This window comes from Ornithorhynchus anatinus, chromosome 8 (assembly GCF_004115215.2).
Source record: "Ornithorhynchus anatinus isolate Pmale09 chromosome 8, mOrnAna1.pri.v4, whole genome shotgun sequence".
Taxonomy (NCBI): Eukaryota; Metazoa; Chordata; class Mammalia; order Monotremata; family Ornithorhynchidae; genus Ornithorhynchus; species Ornithorhynchus anatinus.
The window spans coordinates 18667828-18680299 of NC_041735.1; the positions used below are offsets into that span (position 1 = coordinate 18667828).

General features: G+C 43.7%; 1 protein-coding gene across 8 annotated transcripts in view; it reads left to right on the forward strand.

Moving 5' to 3' along the window:
* The window catches only part of COL20A1 (collagen type XX alpha 1 chain), a 79150-nt gene that overhangs the window by 40802 nt on the left and 25876 nt on the right, over window positions 1–12472 (forward strand). For 5 of the 8 annotated variants that reach the window (XM_039912906.1, XM_039912908.1, XM_039912905.1 and 2 more), the window contains 3 exons: window positions 1540–1596; window positions 5833–5871; window positions 9744–9882. In XM_039912906.1, the coding sequence (XP_039768840.1) occupies window positions 1540–1596; window positions 5833–5871; window positions 9744–9882 (235 nt within the window). The remainder of the gene's footprint in view (window positions 1–1539; window positions 1597–5832; window positions 5872–9743; window positions 9883–12472) is intronic. The other 3 variants (XM_029071216.2, XM_029071218.2, XM_029071219.2) reach the window with 3 other exon arrangements.

Below are 12472 nucleotides of genomic sequence, written 5' to 3' on the forward strand. Positions count from 1 at the left end.
AGAAGATCCATGAGGAGGAATCCCCAGGTCCGCTGCTAAATGTCTCACCTGATCCCAGCTTAAAGCAATAAATCACATTCTGGCTGAGGGAGATTTTAAACGGACTTGAGCAATGGCAGTCACAGCCTGCATATTCCCACTGAATGTGTAACTAAAAGCCTACCTGATTTGCATGCACCAGCATCTCTCTCCTTGCTTCAGTGTCGCTCTCAGGCTTGCCATCTTATGCAAACTGATATTTATGAAAAATTCCCCAGCTTGAGGTTAGAGAAGATTTGAAGTATAGCCCCTGAACATTTATGTATATGACATGCCATTGTCTGTCCAGGCTCCTGATACAATATGTATATGGCAGGGATACAATTGGGACAGAGAGAAACTCTGCAAACCATTTTCCCTTCCCCAGTGTTGAGCAGTGACTGATTTTAGTTCCTATAATTCTAGGACTGAAATAGAAAAAGAAAACATTGTGAATTTTTCTCTAGGGCAAGGCACCGTATAATAATGAAGCATCATTTGGCATTTACACGAGCTCATTAAAATTGCTAAGCTTTCCTCAAACTAGACTGCACAAGCATTAGCCGAGGCCAGTATATGATTTTCCTGAGTGATCCACCCAACCCTGTTCATTCCAAAGAGAAAAATGATTTGACAAACTGGTCGTTGGCTCATAAACCCCAAACCTAGCTGTGTGCGAAAGAGAGAAATAGGCCTTGTCAGGTAAACTGAGTGTCTGCCCAGAACTTCCTACTCCTTCTGAGAAGAATAAACCTAAACTCTTCACTTGGCTGGATTTTGAAATTGAAAGGAGTCCTCACCTTTCCATTTTAGTAGAAATTGAAATGGCCAGCCTGGCCTGTAGAACTAGATTATTTTCGACTTTTCCTCTTGTCACTGTCTGCCTGCAGTAGGGAGTAGAAAAGAAACAAAACTGTGTTTTTTAAATGACTGAGTGACTTCCTGCTGTTGGGATCACTTGACCCTTGAACTCCCCTGGTGTTTAACACCAAGGATGAGAACAGTTTTCAATTTGCATAGATGGCTAGATAGCAAAGTTGTCCCATCCACTGGCTTGATAACTTCTGGGCATTGTGGATTTAGCTTTTTTTCCCCCTCCATTTAAACCTCAAAAGCAAGCTCTTTCCTGTGCTGGATGGTGTTTCTCTGGGCTCCATCTGGGAGAATGGGATTTCAGCCTCCCTCTTTCAGGGCCTTTCTCTTCTTCCAGGTCAAGCTTTACATTTCTCCTGTCTTTCTCTTCCTCATGGTGTCCTGATTTCCACTGGCTCTGGCTCAGCATGGCCCTTCCTATTTGGGGAATGCAGGAACCTTTCAAAGCTTCCACTCCCAAGGAAGTTCAAACATAGAACTATTTAATGAGGTCAGAGGCCTTCTGTATTCTCAGTCCCCAGCCCATGTGTCCCAGCGAAAAGGGTGGAATGTGCGAGATGGTTGTCAGATATTTCCGAATTCAAAGTTAAACCTGCCTAGGCCCTTCATCCAAGAAAGAGGACTGACGACCTGCACTTATCCTTACAGCTTTATCCCTGGCTAAGCTCCCCCCTGCTCGAGGCTTTGCTCCCATTAGGATGGAGGGTAAGTGTTCAGGATAAAATCACAATTATGTTCTTGGTTCAGACCACCTGGAGCCTTATTAGCTTCCGGAACTGAGCCGCATTTGCCGAAGATGAACGCGGAGGTCTGAATCGACACCACGGACCAACTAAGCGATACTCCAGCGAAGGGAGGGGTGGGGCATTTGGGAGACCCTGGGTTGTTTAGTTACAAGTGAAGGGAGGGGTCTGATCATTACTTTCATATTAATAATTGTGTTCTTCAGTAAGTGCTTACTGTGGGTAGATAGAAGATAATCAGATTGCACACAGTCCTTGCATGGAGCTCAAGTACCCCAGATAAATATAATGATGAACGGACTCTAAAAGTTAGTCAAACATATATCTATTTAGCTGTTGGAGTGTGAAGCTCTGTTGAATAAGCAGGCCCCTTAACTTCATGGTAAATCATGGCCTTGTCACTCCTGCCCTTAGGGAACCGTCCTCATGTGGAAGGTTGGAAGGTTCACTGCCTGTTCTCAAAATGGCCCCCAATGGACAGCCATCCTGAAATATTCCATAGTTTACTGTGACTTGCCTTTGCAGCCTTGTGTTCAGGGACTCAGCTCTCCAAGGACTTGAGACACTGTTTTCAGTGATGGCAGTGAGTCAGGGCAGCAGGTACAAAGGCAGCACAGCAGTCTCTGTTTTTGCTGGCCAAGAAGGCCACCATCAGTGTTGTATTGGCTCTGGAGATGTGTATGTGTGTGGTGAGGGGGAGGAACCACTGCCTTAGCTGTTTTAGGGCCTCAGTAGTGTTAAAGAGGACCAGCCCTACAAGAGCAATAGCCATAAATGCCCTGGCAACCGGAGGTACAGGATCATGACTTCCCATTCCTCCTGTGCAAGGTATTTATTGTGACTTGTGGGCTTTGGTAGTTATAGCACTGGGTCTTGTCCTGGAGCAGCGAGGGTCCATGTCCTTGGATATGCAGATCGGAACAGGGCTGGGTCATTGAGGGGCTAATGTGTCATAGTGGGCCTTGGGCCAAGAGGAGATAATTATAACTGCATCTTCTAGCAACCTTCCTCGCAAGTCAATAAAAAAATTGGTAGGATTATTCACCAGGACCCTTTGCAGGCAGTGCAGCCATATTTTGTTCTCTAGGACCCAACAATCCAACAGATGAGATATAGCAAGTTTACGATCCACATACACTTTTGTAATTATGGCCATAAGTGTTACAGAAAAGACTCACAGGCCACCCTGGAAGGTTAGAGAATGGGTGAGATTACTCAGGGAAAGCATCCTGGAGTCGTAGTTTTGATTTGTGATTGAAAAGTGTTAATGGAGGGGTAGTTGGGAATGGAGTATATGGGACAAGAACAGGGAAGATGGTCCTTATGCAAGAGAGTTAACCCTGATGACTCCTATTACATCTGATGATGGGGTAACACTACCATTCTGGAGTGTAAAATTTGATGTGGGTCACTATCAAAAGCAGCTTCCAGCCTTGTGTTGCCAATTTATAAATATTAACTTGTCAGTATTCTTTTTATTTATAATCACAAATTGGACTCTTCAGTTATTGAACATGTTTGTTTCTTGGGAAATATTTCCAATCTAATTTCTCTCTCTCTCTCCACCTTCCCCTTTCCCCCACCCCCTTTCTCTTGTCTTCAGCCTCCCCCTCCTCTCCTCCTTCCTGTTCTCCAGCAAATATTCCCCAGCAGATAGTTGTTTAACACTGGAAGCCAAACTTTGAGAGAATAGCTGTTGGACTCTAACCAAATCACATATGCCATAACAACTGCAGTCCAATGTGTACAATGAAGCCTTAATCATGATCTACTTAGTTACATTAGATTGGTGACCGCAAAAACAATTTAATATGTACTCTAGCTATTAAATATCCTTGACTTTTCAGAAGCAACTGAGGATGTATCAGAACTCCTCTATGCACTATCTGGGTTATATCCAGAGAGCTCAGCTCCAAGAGGTACCTGAAAATGAATCAATGATAAAATAGGCATGTGTTTTTTTTTAATTATTATTTTCCCCAAATGGCTATTTCATTATTATTTTTCATTTAAATGTGTCTGGATCTTGCTCCCGATCTCTTAATTGTGCAGTGTCTGCATTTTCTAACATAGAGGATTCCAGCAAGGACCATTTCACTTCTTTCTTAATGGATAGCTCTTATTTGTTGAAAACTTTCTTTTACAGCTGAATTAGGTCCCAGTTAAGAGTACTTTATACTTGTAAGTTCACAGGCCATGCAGACATTTTACTTTTTAAGAGAAATGTGTGAGAATCAATCCATCTTGAGCTTCTTTCTCCCTTTGTCTCTGCCAGGGGCTCTGGAGGTGGCTGGGGGAGTCGGGGGTAGGACCTGAGCCCTGGGGCAGGGGTGGAGACAAGGGCAAGCATTCTGACATTGTGGAAGGACCCCGGACCCCAGAGTCAGAAGACCTGGGTTCTCATCCCAGCTCTGCCACTTGCTTTCTGGGTGACCTCAGGCAAGTCTCTTAACTTCTCTGTGCCTCAGTTTCCCAATTGTAAAATGGGGATTCAATACCTGGTCTCTCTCCTACCTAAACTGGGAGACCCATATTGGGACAGGGATTGTGTCTGACCTCATTAAGGTCTATCTACCCCAGGTTAGAACAGGGCTTTAACTATAGCAAGTGCTTAACAAGTACCAAAATCATCACATTTGCTGAGCTCTGCCATGGAAACCTTGCTTTCTGATAGCAGCGGATGATTTCCCTCCCATCTCCCATAGGCCCCCGATAGCTCAACTCACCAAAAGTCCTGCTGAGCGTTCTGCAGGCGAGGTGTCTTTCTCTTGCTGCTGCGATGGAAACACAAGACTAGGGTGTATGAGTGTCCTTTCACACACGTAGTTGTCTGATTGGCAGTTACAGATGTTTGCTTTGGGCAGAGCCAGGTTTTTGCAGGTACCGCTGGCGTACGCTTATTACTTCAGGCTCCTTTGTACCCTGTTTGGAAAATAGCCCCTGAAGGAACTTTTATTAGTTGTCAGAGTTAACTTCACTCAAGGAACTCCACATTAGTGCTGGCTCATGAATACCCTTGGATTTGATGTTGGTTGTGTGGGTTTTGCTTTTGTACTTTAGGAAAGTCCAGTGGGTAATTGTAATTGACACTGCTGTGGTAATGTATTTCTTCAGTTTTCTGCTGTTTTCAGCTATTTGGGGGGATGTGGTCCTTATCTTTGTCGGGACTTTGCTGACAAATTTCCACCCCTCCCCCCCCGCCCAATCCCACCCACGAAAGCTGACTTTCTACAGTGACTTTTAGATTTATGCTCTTGGGTGTATTTTTCAATTCATATGATTCTGGCTGGAATGGTGCCGAGTTGAGCAAAAGGATGAATTCAATAGTATTTCAATAGTATTTATTGAGCGCTATGTGCAGAGCACTGTACTAAGCGATTGGGTGCATCTCCAGTGAACCAGAGTAGATGGTACTCCTCACTCTTGGCTTCAAAGCTGTCCATCACCTTGCCCCCTCCTATCTCACCTCCCTTCTCTCCTTCTACAGTCCACCCTGCTCACTCCGCTCCTCTGTCGCTAACCTCCTCACTGTGTGCTGATCTTGGCTGTCCCGCCGTCAACCCCTGGCCCACGTCCTACCACTGACCTGGAATGTCCTCCCTCCTCACATCTGCTAAACTAACTTTCTTTCCCTCTTCAAAGTCCTACTGAAAGCTCACCTCCTCCAGGAGACCTTCCCAGACTGAGCCCTCGCTTTCCCTCCACCCCTCCTCCCCTCCCCATTCCCCCTACTCCCTTCTTCTGCTCTACCCCCTTCCCCTCCCCACAGCACTTATGTATATTTGTATATATTATTTATTACTCTATTTTATTAATGATGTGAATATACCTATGATTCTATTTATCTATTTTGATGGTATCGATGCCTGACTACTTGTTTTGTTTTGCTGTCTGTCTCCCCCTCTTAGACTGTGAGCCCGTTGTTGGGCAGGGATTGTCTCTATCTGTTGCCAAATTGTACATTCCAAGCGCTTTGTAAGTGCTCTGCACACAGTAAGCGCTCAATAAATATGATTGAATGAATGAATGAATTCAAAAGCAGCGAGTCTTAGCTGATCTTCTAAAATTTTCATTTCTCCTTGCCCCCATTCTGTACTGAACATAGGGTTCTTGGCAGTGGCTCTGATACACTAACCCCCCTACATAGGTTGTTGGTTCTTTTCCTCCTTGACTCTCCTTCTGTTTGTTTGTGTCTCAGCAGCCTGCCCCGCTCTTCATGCTGACGGCGCTCTACAAGGTACCAGTTGCGATTCAGTTTCCAAGTGTGCTGGGCCAGTGGTGAGATCTTTCTCATCTCATTAGAACTATTTTTGGTACCACCCCTTTCCTCCCCTTTTCCTCTCCTCTGTCTCCTTCCACTCTCCCTTTCCACCAGCCCCACAGCACTTATGTACATATCTATAATTTATTTATATTAATGTCTGTCTCCCCTTCTACACTGTAAGCTTGTTGTGGGCAGGGAATGTGTCTGCTAATCGTTGTATTATACTCTCCCAAGTGCTAAGTACAGTGCTCTGCACCCAGTAAGGACTCAATAAATGCGATTGACTGACCCTCTCTGCCAAATGCTATCACCTGGTTTGAAATGTTGATCGGAAGACTTGATCTCTTCAGCCCCTTTTTCCTCACTGGTGTTCCCGTTTTTTTAACTATTGCCCAATGCACTGAACTGTTACTTCAGTGTTGTGCTACTGCTAAGGCCCTGTGAGAAAGAAGACATTTTCTCAGCTTAGCTCTATGGTGAAGTTTCCATAGCTCAGCTTGTTCCAAGGAATAAGCATATCTTTGCTCTCCTGCCCAACATGAAGCTCTGTTCCCCTGAAACTATATACTCACTTAGGGAATTGTTAACAAGAGGAGCAATTCATGTTCCTCACGTAACATAACATAAAACATAAAACACAAGGAAGAGACTGTCCAGGGTCTGTGGACCAATGGAACCCAGGTTAAGAAACAATAAAAAATGGAGGTGCCTATCAGAGAGAGAAGCAGTGTGGCCAAATGGAAAGATATGGGCCTGGAATTCAGTGGGGCTGGGTTCTAATCCCTACTCGGCCACTTTTCTGCTGTCTGCCGGGTAAGTCGCTTCACTTCTTTGTGCCTCAGATCCCTTATCTGTAAAGTGGGGATTCAATATTTGTTCATCCTCCTACTTTACTGTGAGCCTCATGTGGAAAAGGGATTGTTTCTGACCTGATTATCTTGTATCTATCCCAGCAAATGCTTAATAAATACCACTAAAAGATAGAGGCACCTGCTCTTCCCTCTTTAAGTTCCCAGAGTGGTAGATTCCAGTGGGATTGGGAGTGGGGGCAGTCAGTGAGATTCTCTCATTGATCGGGAAACTGGGGACCTCAGTCAATCAATGGTAGTTACTGAGCACAGTCTGTCAGAGCACTGTACTAAGCACTTGGTAAAGTACAATAGAGTTGGTAGAAATAATTCCTGCCCTTGAAGAGTTTACAGTTTTTCCTCCATCCTGCAGTTCATGCCGTGAATTACTCCCACCATCTTTCCTCAGTCTAGTTAGCAAAACCGTGGCTCTAGCATTTGTTTGCTGTGTGACCTTGGACAAGTCACTTAACTTCTCTGTGCCTCATTTACCACACCTGTAAATGGGGATTAAGACTATGAGCCCTCTCAGGACAGGGACTGGTGTCCAACCTAGTTAATTTATATCTACCCCACTGCTTAGTAGAGTGCCTGGCACATAGTGCCTAAGAAATACCTTGAAATACCCAACTGACTTAGAACAACCATTCTATACTTTTTAATGTGATATTTAATTGAGTGTGCATTGTTGCACATCTTTAGGTACCCACCCAGAGGTAGAAGCGACCCTTGTTAAATGGAATGGCCCTTAAATGGAATTACCTTCTGGATTATCTAGAATCTAGCAAAAACACATAGTATCCAGAGAATATACATAATAACAAGTTCAACTTCAGCCACCAAAGCCTGCACACAGTAAGAGAGAGACCCTGGAAGAAGAGGCAGACAAGGAGAAACTTGAAAGAAGCTAATTTCTTTTTTCAAATTCAAGTTGGATGGTGATTTACGTCTTGCCTGCTCTAAGGTCAGATGAACTGGAAATAGGAATTCAGATTCTACCGTCTGCTTTCCACCTACTAATATCTAAAATGAGACAGTGACTCAGGGAGCTTTGATGACAAATGCAGGCAGAGAAGAGCAGCAGAATCAGGGCCGTGGTGGCGGGCTAATGATGGAACAAGGAAACTTCGGAGGTCATTCCAAGCAGGAGTAAAAAGGGTTTAAAGGGAAATTACACAGAACAGAAGTGGGAAGATAATTTTCATGGATGAAACTTTTGCAAAGCTTTGCTTGCCATTTTGGAATAGGAGGGATACATTGTCATGGACCTGAGATTCCTTTCTTTCCAGCCTTGCAATTTCTCTGTTGATCTGACTTCAGGATCATATCGGAGAGGAAATGCTAATTAGCAGTCCCTTGCTCCTTCTTCCTCCTCCCCCTCCCCCCCTTCTTCACTTAGCAAAACAGCTGATTCAATCTAATGGGCGTGGAGAGACAGCTATTTTCACTTTCTGCAGAAGGGGATGTGTCCTGATAATTCAGGTTTATGAGCTAGGTAGGAAGGAGAGCTATGACTCTTTTCTTGTAAATACTCCAAGTCATTTTTAGCACATACTTAGATCATATTTCCTTGTAAGGTGGAATATGTACTTTACAACGAGGAGGAGTGTTTGGCCTTCTGCTCTGAAGGGGCAGCTCTATAGAATTAGTTGATTTTCGTTAACATACTTAGAGGACTTCAAAGATTTCTTGGGGAGGCATTTCACCCGGCAGGCATATGATTAATCTGTCAATCAGTAGTATTTATTGAGCACTTACTGATTACAGAGCACTGTACAAAGTACTTGGGAGAATAAAACAGAGTTGGAAGCCATGTTCCCTGCCCACAGGGAGCTTACCATCTAGAGGGGCAGACAAGCCTTAAAATAAATTACAGATAGGTAAGTAAATGCTTTGGGTGTGGGGTGAGGTGAATGTAATCACATTAGTATAGACTGACAGCGGTTTAAGGAAAAGCAACCACTCTCTGTGTTTAGGTAACATCTAGAGCGTGTAGGCAGTAGACAATAGAAATGATTTCAGAATCCCAGACACGAGTTATCGATCCACTTTAAGCTCTTACTTCCTCCCAGAGCAACAAATGAATATTATTGCCCTACACTAGTATTACTAGGGTGCCACACTAGTAAAGTTCCTGAATAATCCAGGCCCCCATTTATTCAGTCACCTGCCTGCTATGTGACCTTGGGCAAGTCATTTAACTTCTCTGTGCCTCAGTTACCTCATCTGTTACCACTCAAACCTGTGATCCCCATGATGGACATGGACGGTGTCCAACCTGATTATCTTGAATCTACCCCAGCGCCTAATACAGTGCCTGGCACACAGTAAGTGCTTAACAAATATCATTAAAAAACAGCCTTAATTATCCATATACCTCAAGCTAAAACCCAAAATGCCTAGGTAATTGAGGTTACAGTGTATTTTCTGACTTGAGTTCTCCAGTTTACCCCTGCGAATGCCCCCATCCAAGTAAATGAGAATAGTCTTAAGCAAGTTTTTTTTTAATGGTATTTGTTAAGCACTTACTATGTGCCAGGCACTGTTGTAAGCACTGGGGTAGATGCAAGATGATCAGGTAGGACACAGTCCCTGTCCCGCACAGGGCTCACAGTCTTAATCCCCATTTTACAGATGAGGGAACTGAGGCACAGAGAAGTTAAGATGACTTTCCCAAGGTCACCCAGCAGACAAGTAGTGAAGATGAGATTAGAACCCAGGTCCTTCTGACTCCCAGGCACATACTCTATCCACTAGACCTTGCTGCTTCCTATCCTTTGTTCTCTTTGAGTGGACACATCATCCAGTCATCTCATGCAAAGAAGAAATAATTAATATAACACTCCCAAGAAGATTAGAATGAGGTATGTCTTTCTAGAATATAGTCTAGGCCAAATGTAAGAAACCATAGCAGTTTGATAGAACAGATGCCCAGTGAATTGCAGGTGTTTTTTCTTTCCAAGGAATATCAGTATCTGTTATCTTTGGTGGCTCCAGGATTTGATATGATGGAGGCTTTTGGGCTTGTGGAGAAGGAGTACTCCTCCATTAAAGGGGTATCCATGGAGCCTTCCATCTTCAGTGGAACTCGGATCTACACTCTCTTCAGAGACATACAGCTCACCCGCCGAACCAGGTAGGTGAGGAGATATGGAACATTCATTATGTGAGATTGTTTTGGATGACTGGGGGAAATGTGGTTCAGCAACATTCCTTTAGTGTCTAATGATCAGAGCAGTGGGCCTAGTGGAAAGAGCATGGTCCTGGGAGTCAGAGGACCTAGGTTTTAATTCTGGCTCTGCCACTTGCTGCTGTGACACCTTAGGCAAGTCACTTAATTTACAAATTACAAATATCTTAAAAACCAAAAAAAGCCAAAGCTCTTAATGAGTTGGCTTCTGAAAAACTCACTCTGCTGAGGCTGAAGTGATGTCAGGATTTTATTTGAATCCTAGAGCTGGAAGGCACCTGGAGAAATCCTCTGCTCCAGTGACATTCTCATCTTGAGAGCCAAATCCGGGAGACTGAAATATAAAGATGTGAGAGTGTGTTGTGAACATGAATGTTAATTTATACATAGTTTGAACAGCATATGTGAATGTAAACATAAAATCCATTCTGGACAGTTCACCTTTAAAATTTTATCAGTGCTTCTCCTAAAGTAATTATTTCCAATCTCTCCCCTTTGCCTTCTCACCCACTCTCATTGCCCCAGCCCCTAATCAAAAGAAAACATTATGAGAAAGGTGGTGGGCATGCCAGCAATCTGTTCTGAGTCTCCAAGGCCAAAGTTTGGCATATAATGATCTTAGCCATCTGTCTTCAAGTAGAATCCTATCAAATCCACCTTAGATAGATGAGGATTTTTACGATTCGCAAAAACTTCCAGAAAAGGAGATGCCCATCCTCGTCCGTTCATTCAACCTATTCCCCAACAGCTCATATTGTGGAAGAGCTCTTCCCGATAGCTCTCCTTCTATCTCTCTTGCTTCAGTTGGGTCATTTCCTCTCAGAGATGGGAGATTGTCCCCCTTCTTTTTTTCCAGTCATTTGAAAGGAGGAAGCCTTACCTGCTAAAATGTTCCTAAACGAGAGACTTTCTAGGCCCTTAAAGCTGTGTTTCTGGAGTATGATGGGTATCTCAGTCTACCAAGAACCCAAATGATTTGTTTGGAATACTAATGGATCAGTATTAAAACTAAGGAAGGATTTACTGCAGGGAAGGTGTCAGGTACTAGCCACTAAATGACCTCCTTAGGAATCAAGAGGCTGACACCTCCTGTGGAAATAACCATAGCTACAGGCATGAACAGAAGATTTCCCAGCTGTGTTCAGATGCCATCGGCTCAGGAGGGTTCCTGGGCTTCCTTCTCATTACCTTTCTTGATTTTCAGAGCTGTAGGGCACATGTGGTTGAGGCTAGGGGACTGCAAACTGTTGATGAGACACTTTATCTTTTAAGTGTCTGCGTCTGGGCCTATTTAAAGAGGTCAACCTGGGTAACTGTAACTCATTTGGAAATTCCTGAGGGAAGTGCAGCAATTTCATTAACAGCCTAGAGCACTCTTCTTCACCCCTCAGCTGCTAACAATCCTGCTGATCAATCCAGTAATTACAAACACTAATCCCAGAGCCAAGATTGGATTTGTTTGTTGGACTGTGAGGGATTACTGAGAGACCCTTGGTGAAAGAAAACCTTTCCCTATCTATATTTATTACTCACCCAGATAGCCCCCCTCTTGTCAAGATCCTACTCAAAAACCCAGCACCTTCAGGGTTGTGTTTCTAACTGGTTCCTCTTCATTTGATATAGGTTTGATCTCATTTGACAAAGTAAAGCTTCTAATAACTAAAAGATAGAGCATTTGCCTCTGAGGAAAATTCCAACCCCCTTCAGAGGCCAACTGCACAGAAACCATGAGCAACTTCTTATAAATGAATGATCTTTGCATCCATGGCACAGATATAAGCACAAAAGGATGTTGGTGCCCAAAATATATGACTATATAATGACCGAAAGACCCCTTTGGGTTGGCCTCGTTGAATGTAATGATGGTATCTATTAAGCACTTACTATGTTCCAGGCACCGTCGTAAGCGCTGGGTGGATATAAGCAGATCGGGTTGGACACAGTCCCTGTCCCATGTAGGGCTCGCAATCTTAATCCCCATTTTCCATTTGAGGAAACTGAGGCACAGAGAAGTGAGGTGACTTGAGACGTGTAGTACTACCTCGGAGGCTGATGATTTTGCCTTCCAATTCTGACATTTGTTTCTATTACCTGAATTAACCATTCAGTGCAACACTGTTCTGCCTTTGTTACCTTTTGAGTTCTGAGCAGAATGATGCTTTACCTGGAATCCTTTCAGTTGTAAATGTAAGTCCATCAGGCTGTACCCATAAAGTCACATTTACAAGCATGCTTTTATGTGGCCAAATTGACCTAAGTGTGGAGAGCTGTAATTGGTTAGCAGCCTAAATAGTTTGTTTAAAGCTGACCCTTTTTTTCTGAAGTTTGTCTCTGTGGATACCAGTCACCATTTACTTCAGAAAGGCTGAAGTAAAGTTACGTTTCTGGAGTGAGATGGACCTGGAAAGTAACATCTGTGGTGAAATATAAAGCGAGGGTTTGCTGTCAAGGACCAGATTTACGACTGGAATAGGTGGTTGAATAAGGTTAGAGAAAGGGGGTTGAATTAAATTAACTTTTTATGACCCTTTGACTG